This window comes from Octodon degus, unplaced genomic scaffold (assembly GCF_000260255.1).
Source record: "Octodon degus isolate 3935 unplaced genomic scaffold, OctDeg1.0 scaffold00026, whole genome shotgun sequence".
In the NCBI taxonomy this organism is placed as follows: domain Eukaryota; kingdom Metazoa; phylum Chordata; class Mammalia; order Rodentia; family Octodontidae; genus Octodon; species Octodon degus.
Window position 1 is genome coordinate 13,304,475 of NW_004524602.1, and position 14,987 is coordinate 13,319,461.

General features: G+C 54.7%; 1 protein-coding gene across 10 annotated transcripts in view; it reads right to left on the bottom strand.

Annotated features, from left to right (window-relative positions):
• Positions 1-6,471: 6,471 nt before the first annotated feature.
• Positions 6,472-14,987, bottom strand: part of Tln2 (talin 2) — a 433,269-nt gene continuing 424,753 nt past the window's right edge. For all 10 annotated transcript variants that reach the window (XM_004628856.2, XM_023712443.1, XM_023712434.1 and 7 more), the window contains 4 exons: positions 13,679-13,741; positions 13,405-13,587; positions 10,719-10,844; positions 6,472-8,818 (listed from right to left, as the gene is read on the bottom strand). In XM_004628856.2, the coding sequence (XP_004628913.1) occupies positions 8,690-8,818; positions 10,719-10,844; positions 13,405-13,587; positions 13,679-13,741 (501 nt within the window). In that variant the 3' untranslated portion in view covers positions 6,472-8,689. The remainder of the gene's footprint in view (positions 8,819-10,718; positions 10,845-13,404; positions 13,588-13,678; positions 13,742-14,987) is intronic.

Below are 14,987 nucleotides of genomic sequence, written 5' to 3' on the forward strand. Positions count from 1 at the left end.
AAAGTGGAAGAAGTGGGGTTGCCTCTGGTCACGTCTTCATGGTGGCTTTATTTTATGCTCACGTGAAAGAAAGTGAAAACAGAATTTTGCAGGACGTGTAACATGTGGCCTGACGGCTTTCCCATATGCCAGTGGTCTGCGGCCAGCCGGAGTGCTCTGGCCACAAGCTCCACTCAGGCTTAAACGGCAGAGACACAGTACCCTCGAAGAATGATGGCTGGACCAGCGGTTCAAGGTCCTTTAAGACGGTCTCCACTCTGCCATCTCACGGATGGGCTCCATCCTTGGGCTGCTTCAGGATGTGACCAGGAGGTGGGTCCTGTCAACACTGGCATGGGAGAGACACTGACATCACCAGTGCGCCTTCCTTCCTCTGTCCTTGGCCGGAATTGGTGTGTGAGCCCCTCCAGAGCCAATCTGGAGGGGTGTGATCTTGGGCCGCCCTTGGCTGGAGGTCGGCTTGCCCCAAGCACTGCTCGGCAGTCAAGTTCAGGGTCTACTAAGTGTCCCAACAGGCTTGAAGGCTAAGTGCCAACCTCCAAGTTGGTTCTCCGAAGCCCAAGGCCCTCCTGTGTACTGTGCTTGCTTCACAGGGCTGCCTCCTGAGATAAGAGCAGGAAGGAAGGAGGGTTGAGGGGCTAGTCTGCAAACAGAGGCCATGGGGCTGCAGGAGCAGTGAGCTTCTGAAGGCAGCCCTGGGCCCCCTTTCCCTTCTCTCCCAGATGGCCTCCACAGTCCTCCTAGACCTGGGCTGTGGGCGCCATTTTGTCAGAAATGGCATCCACCACTGAGGACCTTTCAGTATTTCGGTAACAAGTGCCATCAGGATGGGGCCTCCTGCTGGATTTTGCTGGCCAACAGTTACCAGAAGGCCTCAGGACAGGAAGGCTCAAGTTCTGCTTCCTTGCAGCTGTGTTAGGAAGGGAGCCCTCGGAAGGCAATCTGTTTGGGGAGGCTTGTTGCCCTGTGCCTCAGAGGCGGGTGGGACGGAGAAAGGACAGAAGGAGATAGTCGTGGTGGCTGGCAGCTGTTCAGGGACACTTTCATTGCCTGTTCAAATCAACAAGTCCCACACAGCTGATCCTCAAATAGTTCGCAAACACTGGCGGTTACAAAATATGCCTGTCACTGGCCTATCAATACTCACCTAGACTCCAGGACTCCAGCTTGAGCACTGCGGAGGATAGATGGGACAAGACGGGAGTCCTGCCTGTAACATCCATGAAGCTGCGGCACAGACAGAATATTAGCTAGTAGTGTTAGACTGGAAAGCACCAAGATGCCCAGGATGGAATGGGGGGCAGTTATTCCAGCAAGATTTTTTTTTTTTTTTTTTAGTGATCCAGGGATTGAACTCGGGTCCTTGTGCTTGCCAGGGAAGCACTTATTCTACTGAGCTGTCTCTCCGGCCCTTCAGCAAGATTCTAAAGCAGGAATCTAAAAGATCCAAAATGCAGCCCCTGGAAGGTTGGTCCTTCCAAAGGTACTGGAATATCAACGACAATAATACTCTCTGCTTTCTCTGAAGTCAAAGGATTAGAGCATGCTTATTCTGGAGCTACTGAGGCATGAGGGCCTCCAAGCCCCGAGGTCCCCCAGAGGCTTTTTAACTTACCAGTCTTGACTTCGATCTGCCCACGAACCACTTCTTTTGTCCAGGGAAGCATCAGGGCCCTATCCATCAGCATCCCGTGGAGCGGCACTGCCCCCTGTGGCCAGGATGGCACGGAGGAGCCAGCACATGGGTAAGGCGGGTTTTCCTCCTCTGAATGCCCGGCTGCAGCAGGTGAGCTACATACAAGCTTGCAGGTCTGAGGACCACAGCCAGTCTGAGGGTTTCTGGGTTTCTGCTTGCCTATGGACAAAGCCCAGGTTGCCTGGTCCAGTTCAGCCCTTAGCAGCCCCCTCTCTCCACCCTTTCCTACGTGAGTGTCCAGGTCGCATATGTTCCTCCTGCCCTAGTGGGCAGCTCCAGCTCATCTCTGATTCCTCCCTGAGCTACAAGTCCTTCAGCTGCCTGCCTGCAGTGGAGAAGGTGATGAGTGGGTGGGGTATAGGTGGCTGTCCATCTTTGGAGGGCAAGGCTGGACCTTCTATTCTTTGTCCAAAGTGCTGAGAGCCCCTAACATCCTGTGGCCACTGTGCAGTGTCAGGTGCGGGACACACAAGCTGGAGGACCTCACGTGGGTCACGTCTGCCACTGGAAGATTCCGATCCACGCACACACACGGTCAGCGTTCTGGTGAGTCCAGGCAGCGTTTCTCCAATGCACAGCTTTGAGCTGACAAGAATGAGCTGCTCCTTCTGAAAATGAGGCGCAAACTCTGAAGAGAGGCCCAGACAGGAAGGTAAAGGTGTGTGTGGCCACGGAGCTCAGGTTCCAGCAGGTACTCCTGCCCACAGCCCCAGGCCAGCCCTGGACACAGAGGGTACAAGGTTTTCTCCTGTTGGTGAGTTTTAGGGCAGCAAAGCTCCTACAGTTATGTTCTGTTCAGGTAGAAGATGTCCAAATAAAAAGATCCAGTGGAGGTTCTTTGAATCTCGAGCCTTAGTTTCTCTGGATTGAAGGCCACAGAGCAGGAGGACACCACCTCTAGAGTAAGGTGCTCCCTGAGCGCTCTTACCCTTTCCATATACCTTTATGGCCTCCTCCCTCCCATCCGCATTACCCAGAACCCTCCACTCCTCCCCATTCCCCACACCCCCACGGCCACCTCCCTCCCATCCTCATTACCCAGAACCCTCCGCTACTCCCCATTCCCCACACCCCCACGGCCACCTCCCTCCCATCCTCATTACCCAGAACCCTCCGCTACTCCCCATTCCCTACACCCCCATGGCCTCCTCCCTCCCATCCTCATTACCCAGAATCCTCTGGCCTCAACCACTCCCAGCCGCACGGGCACGGCTTCCTCCTCTTCCTACCTCTGCCCGCTTGACGCCTGCATCTTGCAGGCCAGGCGCACTCAGGTTTCTCCATAGATTCAGGTGTGCATAAAGCATGAGCTCTGGAAACAGGAGCTGAGCCTGCGCCTTGCCAAGCGTTAGCTGGGCAGTCGTACGGCACAGATGGTCCCTGTTAACGCCGGAAGGCCGAGGTGCACCTGCACTGACTTACAACACAGGACCATGAGTAGCAGTGTGACCTCATGGTGACTTCTACGGTTCAGTAGTGTAATTTGCGCTGATCGTGCTGCATCGGACTGCGCTGTGGCTTTATGTTATGTTTTACAGTATTGCATGGAAGAGTTATGCAAATGAAAGCAAAGTCGGTGTTCCCTCTGAGCTTTTCTTTGTTCTGATTATTGTCATGTCTACACTACACGCAGTTCCTCAGTTAATGACCAATTCATTTTGTATCTAGTCGCAGGAACAGAATTTGGCTGTTAAACAAGGCAGGTCTGGAAGCGGGAGACCAGCGTTCTACCAGCTGTGTGGCATTAGGCAAACTCCCTAAGCCCTTAGCCTGTGCTTCCGCCTCACCAACAAATCGGGGATGGTGAGTGACCGGAGCTGCTGTACGTAGCTGTGAGGATTAAATGGAGACAACCCAGGGCTCAGCAGTAGCTCCCCAGAGATGGAACATCTGCTTTCGTCCTCACCCCCGCGCCCCAGGAGTGGGGGCGCCCTCATCTCAGAAGCCTCCCTATCTCCAAGGCCTGCCCTGTTGTCCCCCTCCTGGCCTTCTCTGGGTGACACACAGGGTCCCAGCCTCCGGTGCCCTGCAGCTGCTGGGCGGACTGAGCCCGACTTGCCCGCGTCCCCCTCGCCAGCCTCTAACACTGCACCTGCCACTGCCCACCTTGCTTGGTCGCGGTTGGCTGCTGCTGGGGGTTGAGAAGAGTGTGTCATGCAGAGCCATGCAGCTGTCAGTGCTGCAGGCGCCCGAGTTAGAACACGAAGTAGTCTAGGCAGTCAGCAAGGCTGGGCCCTCAAGGAGCCAGCGGGGAGGCCGAGATGCCTTACGGCGGTTGCGGAGACGGGCACCTCCGCTGTGGGCTGGACCTCAAGACAAAATATGACACAAAAGCGGCCACACACCTCCCTAGGGATGGACAGCAGGGAGTGATATTCTAAATAGGTCTCTATCTCCTTGAGAATGCCACAAGTCACTAATCCACCCCCCTACAGGAAGAGCCCCTGTTCTGTGTTCATGCCCACTTTTACTTGACTTCCTTTTGTTTTTTTGGCAGAACCGGGGATTGAACTCAGATCCTTGCACTTGCCAGGGAAGCGCTTATTCCACTGAGCCATCTCCCCAGCCCTTTCACTTCCCCATTTGAACCTCACTTAATCAGTCTGACCCAAGCAATCATACTTGCAATCTTCTTGGTTGACCATAATTTTGTCCCACCTATGCCTCCCACCGTGGAGCTGCCTTCCCTCATGGTTTTGCTCTATAAAAATCCCTAGGCAAGGTAGGGTCCTGCGCAACCCACTCGGGTCCCCTTCCATCTCTCTCTCCGACAGAAGCTTTCTGCCCCCAATAAATATACTCTGCTCTTAACCTCCACTGCTCCTAAAATTCATTCTTCAATTTTATAGAGCACAAGCTCATCCCACATACCTAGCAGGCTGGGAGTTTCCTCCCCCTAGAGCGTCAGCAGACAGACCTCTGTCCGCACCCCAGGCCTGCATTAGGGCACTGCTCCAATTGTCCTTGTTAAGTCAAAACTACCAAACCCTTTCCAATCAATGGGCCATTTGAAGAGTTGAGAAGCCATCCTCCTTGTAGTTGATGGACACACCAGGGGCAACCTCGGTTGTAGACTCTGACATTCCCCCTCCTGCAACTAGACCCCTCACCTGTTCCTGTCCCCAGCCCTAGCCACCTCCCCCTCCCACAGGACTGGATTCCTTGGAGGCCACACTTTCAGCCTTCGCTGTGGAAAGCAAGAGGTACACAGCACATGTGCTTCTAGATATGCCCTGCAGACCCGAGCTCTGCGTCTAGGCAGCCTAACTCTGAGGAAAATAATCCCGTCTTCCTGTCCATCCCATTTCTTTGAATTTCCCCTCCCAGGGCAGAGGTGCAGGGCCTGTGGTCCTCTGCAGCTCCGCCTCCTGTCTGTCCGTCTCACACACATGCCCTCCTCCCCTACCATGCCTGCTGCTCATGGTGGTCAAGGTGGGGTTTGCCTCCCATGGTCAACACACTGTCCCCCATCCACTTTCCTTCCAGTGCCACGAGACCCTCACACATGTTCATTCCTTTAAAACTTTATTTCTGATGAACAAAAAAATACCTCATGTGATTAAATTAATTCCTGGGGTCAGACAGCACGACAGGGCAAAGTGCCGCGATCCTGTCTTCCTTGGGTTCTTGCATGCTGGCCCAGCGCTTTGTGGGGTGGTACTGGAGAGGAACAGCGCTCCTGCAGTGGCCAGGGCTTGGGAGAGGCAGAACCGAAGCCTCCACAGACAGCAGCTCCTTGGGGAGTTTCGCTCGGTCAGCAGGGGCCGTGTCACATGCTCCTTCCTCGTGGCCATAAATGTCATACACTATGCCCAGCTTGAAGACCCGCGAAGTGGTCTCCGGGAGTTTCAGCGTAGGAACTGGGACCCCTCATGAAGCGTTCCTGCCCCAACCGACGTTGCCTCCTGAGTTTGGCACGCAGACAGCTCCACGGAAAGGCCGGGAACGAGCCACCAGCACTGCTCTTGGGGTGTCTGGTTTTGGGACATGGGACTTCCATCCCCTCAGCTTGAAGTAAAAGCCTTCCCTCAATTCCCCAGTCCTGATAAAACAAAGAAGTAGACGCCCTTGGTCATCAGAGCGTGTTTCCTCCAGGAAGCTGCGTGCAGAACCTGCTGACAGCCTGTGCTGGGCCTGAATCCTAGAGACCCCACCACGACTAAGGGCCACGGAGTGAAGAGGAGCCCTCAGGTCCTGCCTGCAAAAGGGAAAACTGAGGCTTCTCAGCTAAGAGTCTGTGCTTTCCCTGGGAGCAGGCGCACAACTTACTTACCAGCTTGGCCCCCACCTGCCTCCACCCTGAGGTTCTGGGCTTCAGATCACCTCAGAGGTGGGGATAACCCTTTCTGGGGGTGCTGGTGTTGGTTACAATGGGCCACTGCTAAGGTCAGAGTCGGCTTCCACTGCCTGTGCATGACTATCCAACGGTGTACCTGGAAGCGCAGGTGGTCTTCTAGGAGAGGTGTTCGTACCCTCGAAGGCACGGGGGGCTCACCCCTTAACTCCTTGGCAGAATGCAGGCCAGCGTTGCCCACCTGTGACATCCAGAAGACCCAAGGACCCGTCTATGCCAACCGTTAAGGCCGCCCAATTAGACACCAACAGAATGACACAGGGCTTTAGTATCCTGACAGAAGATGCCTGAAAGGCAGAACTGAGCGAAAGCCACACGCCACAGCACCACATAGCTCGGAAGTCTGCTGCAGGGTTGGTTTTTTTCCCCCCTAAACCATCAGAATCAATAATTTCTGGACAAAAAAACCTCAAGGTCCAGCATTAGCTCCACTCATGGGACAGAGGAGTGAGGAGGGGTGCAGGGCCACAGGCTTGCTCCACATGCCTGGGGACAGTTTCCAGGTCTGGGTGGTCACTGCTCTCCAGAAAACACCTTCTTGTTAGATGCTCTGAAACTATCTGCTACAAAATGCCACTCAGACCTGCACACACGCCCACCTGTGCAGGGTGGGATGGGAAAGGCTCAGTGCAGAAGCGGGGCCACGCATGCGGTGGCGAGGCACCGTCCTCCTGAAAGCGCCGAGTAGTGGCCCGCCCCGACGGGAGGCCGCTGACATGGGTCCTGCAGATGTGTGCTCCGCGCCCTTCCCTTAAAGCTATAAAGAACAGGGCCCTGCAATCTTGTTTATTTTGGGAGGCTTTCCTGGTATTAAATGCAGCTGAAGTTTTAAACAACTCTGAGGCAGAGACAGAGAACATACTGCTACCCGTCTTCTCCTGAAGTGCCAATAGGGGACAGGGGCAGGTGGCAGAGAAGGGGGTCAGCTGTCCTGCATGGAGCCTAGAGAAGAGGCTGCGCAGGCGCTGCGGGGCTCCCAGAGTCCTAGGCGAGCCCAGTCCTGAGTGTGTGACTCCACTGAAAGTGGCCTGCTGCCCCTCCTGCGTCTGCCAGGGCTCCCCAGCTCCCTCCTTGGTCAGAGGGTGTGTACCCCGCCCCACACGGTCTCCCCCCTCGCTTTCCATCTACATGCTATTTCCTCTTACTTTGCTACACGAATCTAACAGGTTCAGCACTTAAACGTATCTTTCAGATATGGGAAGCTGTGAAAGTTTAATTGCATCTTAAAACCACGGTATAGAGCAGGGGCCATTAAAGCAGGACCATGAGGCAAGGCTGAAAGCCGACATCTCTGGAAGGCCGGGGCATCCGCTCTCCCCACCCCCAGGGTTTAGGTGAAAACTCATACCAACGTGAGTGTTGGTACCACACCCCAACAGAGGCGGAGAATGCCTGTGTCGACAGCCCGGGTCCTCCAAAAGCACGCGCCTCCCTAAGCCCTGTCTCCCTTCCCTGTCGCTCTTCACAGATGCCCTGCACTAGCTCTTCCCAAGGGCCGTTCAGTCTCTACATACTGTCTCTGGGAAGAGGCTCAGATTAAAGATAAATTCCAGATAAAATGCCCTTCCCAGAGGAGTCTCTGAAAGGGAAAAAGGAGGAAAAAAAAATAGAGGAATTCTGGACCTGTGGTCACTGGTCGAGGATGCTGAAGACATGCTGTGTCACTGGTGTGATACAGACAGAAAGACCTGCCAAAGGGTCACGTGGATTCCAGGATGCACCTGGATCTGAGGACTACTACTGGCCGGAAGAAGAGGCCTCTGGGAGGGGGTGCCTTCCCATCTTGAGTTCTGACCCACCCTGGGGCAGGGAACCCCACGTGGACCTGGAAGGTGAGGTTGTCTCCTCCCAGTGGAGCCCCAGCTGCTGCCGCCCGGGACACAGGGACAGGGGTCTGCGCCCGGGAATCCGGAGGAACCGAAACAGCCTCTGCGAGTAAGGAGCCCACGAGTTTTATTCCAGCCCCTATGCGCCACACCCTGACGGCCTCCCACCACTCTGCCCTTTGGATTATGGAGGGGGAAAAATAACCGTTTGATATTCTGGGCCACGGAATACAAGATGGGTTGAGATTGTACAAGGAGCTTACACACAGAGGCAAGAAAGCGTGCAGATGGGAGTGGGGATTCTTCGCCCCATAGCAGAGCCAGTGCTGGAGACCCACATGGGGACCTGCGTCCCCCGAGTCCACCTGGGGTCACGTTTCTGGCTTTTCTTTATGCGTCCAACTCCAACTTCTGCTTCTCATGAGAGGGAGAAGAACACGAGTATCTGGGACGGCCGTGATCCCCCCTGCCACGTTTTCTGCGGAGCAGGTCTCCCAAAGGTGCCTGGAGCCGGCTGCTGAAGGACCAGTGCAGAGCGCCCGCGAACCACGGAATACTGACTTCTCTTTTGGTAGCAGTCCACGAGATGCGCGCCCCTCTCCTGAGATCGGTGAGGCACCGGGGTGGCGGCGGAGCTGTGGGGGGACACTGTACCGTGCGGCAGCACAATCATGCAGCGGTGCCGACGACGGGACAGAGGGGCGAGCGGGCTCTGGGTGGCCCCGGGGTAGCAGGCAGCTCGCAGGGATGTGCCCGTGCAGGAACACGGTCCGGCCCAGACAGCCACCTCCGGGCCGCCACCCCGGCCTGGCCCTAGCCCTCGTCCTCCCGCAGCTCCGTGGGCAGGAACTTGTACTGCTGCTGGCGGATCTGGGCCAGCTTCTTCCTCGCTTCTTCCAGTTCTCGCTCTTTCTTTAGCATTTCCTCCTGGGCGGCGATGATCTGAAAGGAAAGGGGTGACTCGGGTGACCTAACGCTTCCCAACACCTCTCTTCCGCTCTGACGCACAGCACACACCAGGGACAGAGGTGGGGCTCTGCCAAAGGCTGGGTTTTGAGACCAGTGACCCAGCTGTCCCGGGAAAACAAGCTTATGCCTGGGCACTGGTTTAACAGTGGCTGTCTATGGTTCCTCCTGCACACCTGGCCTGGGGTGAGCACTGCGCGTAGACCTTCCTGGCGACCCTGAAGCACATCCCGCTACAAGTCCTATCTCCCAGTAGGGAACAGGAAGCCGAGAGGTGGTGGGGCACCCCTGGGGTCACTCAGCTAAGCGAGGGAGGCCCTGGCTCAGGTGTGCTGCAAGCTGAGGCCGGTGCCCCCAGCCCCCTGGATAACTTCCCCACCCAGTCAGGCATTTTTACAGGGTGACTGGGTCCAGGACAGCCCCTCTCGAGGGCACCAAAATCTGAAGGTGCTCAAATCCTTTATTGAAAATGCCCTGGGGAGGGAGCTCGGTGGCGGAGCACTTGCCTGGAATGTATAAAGAGGCACAGCATTTGCATCACATGGCCTGTGTCTCCCTCTATCTCTAGACCATCTCTAGACTATCGTTAATGCTGAATACAGTGTCAATGCTACATAGCTGTTATGCTGGATTATTTAGGGACTGATAGGAAGAAAGCCTGTGCATGTTCAATGCGGGGGTGCTTTTTCAATCCATGGTTGACTGAATCTAAGAAGGTACAGCCCGCAGACAGACTCAGAGTGCAGACTGTATTCTACCCTTCTAAGCTGAGATCCGAGGAATACCAGCTACGGCAAGCGGTATGGCGTGAGAAGCGTAAGTCTGTGCTCAGGAAGGCCAGGAAGTTCCTTTCCTCCGGACCTTTTCACAGCCTTTGGTAGGCTCACAAGCAGCGTGACCAGGTATGTGCTCCGACAGGGACGTCTGCCAGATTTATGGCATCAGAACCCTTCTCTAGGGACCCTCGACTGGAGCGAGCACGTGGAGAAGCAATTCTAGGGCTGCATGCAGCTCGGGGGTGGAGCACCTGTCTGGCAGGTGCCAGGCCTTGGGCTCAACCCTGATGCTGGTAACCACCCCCTCCCCGCCCCCTCCTGCTACCAGTGCATCCAGGGCACAGCAAACGCAGGGAGCACAGGAACGAGGAAGCGCAGGGACCCGGTGCTGATGGGAGACCGTCGCACACAGTGAATCCACGTTAATGTGCACTTAGGACTGACTGACTGTGAAACCAGTCTCCTGGAGCTTCTGCCTCCCTCCTGTGCATGTGACCACAGGCCAGTGCCATGTATTCTTAGGAAAGTTCTGGGAGCAACAAAGCCTTCACTCTGTTGGTGGGGCCCAGTGCCTGGAGTGGGCAGCAGCTCCACAGGCATAATTTTATTTAAATACACATTAACACTGCCGCCCTACAATTCCTGCTCCTCTCTTCTGTTATAGTAGAACCCCTGGTTGCTGGTGTCTTGTGGCTACTCAGAAAAGAACACTCCATTTCCCAGCCTCCCATGCAACTAAATTTGGTCACATGACTGAGAATTGGCCAACAGGACTCAAGAGGAAGTCGTGTAGGCAAGTTCCAGGTCATGCCCTCCTTACCTTCCCCTCTTCCTGGCAAGACAGAAAACTAAGGTGGTAATTAAGCCACTTGGACCAAGTGGCCAAGGGCAACACCTCAGAAGTCGTGGAGTAATAATGCACACGGATCCGGGTCTCTGATATGAAGAAACCATCACACATTCCTGCACTGCTTACGCTTGGACAGTTGCCTAAGAGCGTGAATTTCCATCTCGTTTATGTCACTGCTGTCTTGTGTGCCTCTTAGGACACAACACCCAGCCTGGGGGTGCACGCCGCTGTTCTGGACTTTATCACTGACCTGAGCAATGCCCCCCACGAACTTCGTTTTCACCACAACATCATCATCATCAGTTTTGCCAAATGCCGCCTTCTGGGCTGCACGAACAAGATTGTCTGAGGCTCTTTTCACAGCATTTCCTGCTGCCTGGAGAGGGGGTAAGACACACACCACATCGTCAGAGACGGCATTTGGGTCTGGCGAGAACAGACATGAAGGCACAGGTGATGAGACCATGAATGAACTTCTTATCCCACTGTAACACAGACGCTCTTTCCCGCCTCACTAGCCTCCGGCCGTCTGTGCCTGTATTCACCAATTCTAGTGCAGTGGCACCAACCCAGCTACAGCTTATTCCCCAGGGGAATCACCAGCCTGTCACGAAGGCTGCGGCAACATGTGTGTGCTCAGGAGCCGCTTGGGTGGTTGAGAGCGTCCTACCCCAAGTTCAGCTCACACTTTAGGACTTGGCTCAGTGATGCCCACTTCCTGTCTGCCTCGGCCCTGCCCACATGCTCCCCTTCCATGTTCCTGCAGCCCTTAGCACACCTGCGGTTGCCTGTCTCTCTGCTGATGCTGGTGACTTGGGGACAGGGGCAGTGATCTGAATCTCTGCACCCCACTCTTGGTGCGATGGGCACCTGGAGTTAGCAGTCACTGAAAGTGTCCTGAAGGAATGAAGGGCTCTCAGTGCACAAGAAAGGCTTCCATCCTGGCATGGACCTGGGGACTGTTCTCCTCTGGCCAAGGTGTGGAACTGTCTCTTCATGCTGGTCAAAGCTGCTTTCATGAGCCAGCTACCCTCAAAATTGAAGGTTTGTACTTGAGGGTTAACCAGGAAAAAAGAAAAGAGTTCTCCTCCAAGTCTGGTGACCTCAAGTGACCCAAAGGGACTGCAAAGGCTCATACAATAAGGGAGAAAGAAGCCAACGAAAACATGGCAAGGAACTGTCCTATGCAGACCCTACAACTGGTTCTATGCATTCAGAAGTCATAAGCCCACTTTTCTGATGTAGAGACTGAGGTCAAGGAAGTTGACTAAGATCTTTTCCACAGCTAGGACCTGATGCAGGGTCGGCCTAACTCTGGAGAACTCCTGAATTCATGGGTAAAGGACTCAGCCATGACCCTGCAGGGGGCTAACGAGAAGCCATGGTCAGAGGCATGCTGTTGTGTTATACCTGCATAAACTACCAGAACCTCCCAAAGCCCTTCTGCGTCCACTGGCCTGTCTGACCCTTAGAAAGGTCCCCGTGGAGACCTCTACTGCCCTCTACCGCCCGCTGCCTGGGAAGGTACTGCTGCTTCAACAGTTCTAGCTAACTTAAGATCGTGTACCAGCGACATGACAGAGGCAGGCCCCAATCGCAGGGCTCTCTTAACTCGGGCTCTTTCCTTTAAATGTGTGCCCCAAACTCAGGAATGGTCGATTCACAAACAAGCAGCCCCTCAACTTCCCCCTAGGTGTATCCTAGAGGTCAAACAAAGGTAAAGAGGCTGTCAGAGAGACTCAGGTGCAGTCCAGAAACACAGTCTGGGACTTTCCATAAAGCCAGAGTTCTGGTGGAACTGTTTAAACATTTCTGCCCTTTATGATTTCACTCATGACCTCTATCGGGTGGGGAGCCTGGGGCACACACGCCGCAGTGGGCTGTCTGTTATCACTGTGAAAGGTCCAAAAGGTTCGCCATCACTGACCTACCTAAATATATACTTTTAGCAAAATAAACGATTTACATTATAACAGTAATAGTAATAAAATTCCAGAAAATTGGAAAGAAACAAAATGCTTGAAGCACAAGGAGGTTCTGGGACAACTGGTTGCCGCGATACCATGCAATCGTTAAAGACGAGACTCAAGAAGAAAGGAGCCTTGTCTTTAAGGAGAAAAAACAGTAACACATCACGTGCAGAGAAAGCTGGATGTATCTTGCTATGATTACAACCAGACAAAATCAGCTTACAGAGAGATTGTAACAGGAACAGCAAACAATGAAACACTGGAGGCGTGAAGATGTGGGGGCTGAGTGATTTTTTTTTTTTTCATTTCAATGTTTCCTCTACCATGCCTAAAAATACTCATCTAATTAAAACGACCTGAAAATGTAATGCATGAATTGTCAAGTTCACAAATGTGTGCCCTGGCTCTGGGGAAGCTAGGGACGGGGCACAACCTGCTCTTTGCTTCCGCTCCCTGCTGAGGCCACACCGACTGAAAGCCTCCTCTGCTCTGGGTGCCACATTAGGGGGAAGGGACATTGAGATGCAGATGTCCCTTGCCACACAGACATAAACAGTGGTGGCACTGACGGGAAACTAAGAGTGGTCAGGTCAGAGCTCTGGCAGGACAGGGAAGGGACTGAGTGACCAGGCCCCAGCATGTGGGGATGGTGACCTGCAAGAGGTGACTCTGAGACAGATCCCAAATAAGAGCATGAGTTGGCCAGGGAGGGCTTGTGGGGAGGAGGCCAGGCCACCCTGAGTGTGTGCCCCAAGGTGCAGGCCTGGAAGTTCAGGTGGAGACGGAGTCTGGTGGGCAGCAGATGGGAGATGCAAGATGTGAAAGGCTGAGGATGGCGCCGGACGGTGGACAGAGCTGGTGGATGGAAAGCCGCGTGGGTCATGCCAAGGAAGTGAGGCCGTCCCCTTTGGCGACACTTACCCGCTCCAACAGGAGTATTTTCCCACCAGCATCAGTGACCATTACCTGTAGCCGCCTCATGGCCTCTGAGTCCTGGTCGGCCTTCACCTTGCAGGCCACCAGCAGCTGAGCCGTGGAAGCGGCGACCTGCTTGGCAGAAGAGATGAGCTTCTCCTCGCTGGCGTGGCCCTGCACACAGGCATTGGCAGCCTCGCAGAGACTGCTGGTTGCAGCCGCCACCATCCGGGCCTGAGGACAGCCGACAGAGAGGTGACCCACAGCCCAAACCACCCTCAAGGAATCCGCAAAACGAAAAGGGAGGAAGGAGAAGGTGACTCACGGCAGAAATCAGCCCCTGCGACCACTGTCCGTCATCCGCAGCGTTGGCAGGGATGGAGCCCACCTGGATGGAGGGGGGGGAAGTTGCAGAGGTCTTTGGCTGGCCAGGGTGGCCGCAGGTCTGCGCACCCTCCAGTCCCTGGCAACAAACATGCGGCAGCCTCTCTCGCGGTGGCTCGAGTCTGGGGGCGTCCCTTTCTCTCCTGGGGCCCCAGCTAGAGCAGCACATATTGCACACCCCAGAGAAGCTAAGGGGCATTCACGCATCTTCCACGGTGTGGCTGGGCACAGCAGTTCTTGGAAATGGCTTGAGAGGATGGTGCTGCGGGGCCCTCTTCATGGGCTTTGTCCCTTTGTTCACCTTTCTGTTTTAAACAGAGGCGCCTGCGAGTCTAACTCTTAAAGATTGAAGGAAGACTCCACTCTCTCCAGATAACGGACCCTGAGGGCTGTGCTGTGAATTCTGGCAGATAATTTAGAGAAGGGAGTGGCTTTTCCCCTGTACAACTGGACACAGACCTTTGTCTCACAGAAGTACAGATTATTTTGTCAGCGTGGGGAAGAGGACAAAGAGACCGGAACTAGGAGTCATCTTCGTTTCTGCTTAGAGGCCACAGCGACAAGTGAGGCCTCCTCTCCAGGTCTCCAGAGCACGGTGCAGCTCAGGAGGAAGCGCCCCTGTGCTTGTGGGTGGTTTCTGCTAGGTGGAAGGAGAGCGTCTCAATTTGAAAATGAACCTGGGGATCCAGCTGCAACTGTAGGTCCCGCTGGCTGTCAGGAAAAGCCCAAGGTCCGGCACGCAGCCCTACAGTGCACCTCAGACCAGCTGAAGCTCCTGCACCGATGTTTACAAAGCTTGCACGAGCAGGCTCGTTGGAGGACGGGCAGTCTGCCCTACGCAGTCACCAGCAGGTTCTGCGGGACCCAGCCAAGCGTCTAGCATGGAGTCAGCCTTTTCTTAGTGTGGAAATAAGCTGGTACTTTTAGGCAGGGTGTTCTGTGCAGTGATTTAGGTAGTGACCGGCCAACAGCTTGAAAAATGTGCTTGACAAGACCAAGACCCTGCTGACCTACAAGGGGTCAGCTGAGAAGCAGACAGATAGGCGAGCGAGGCACGACTGCACCGCGTAAGATTCCTTCCGCATGCTGGCTTAGAAGGGAGCATCGGAGTCTGGGGAGTGCTTCATCACACAGCGATGCTTGTGTGATAAAATACGCGTAGTGTCACATTTATCCCTTGAGCGGGTTTTAAGCAGATGAATCAGTGGCCAGAAGTGTACTGACAATGTTGTACGGTACTACTGTACTTT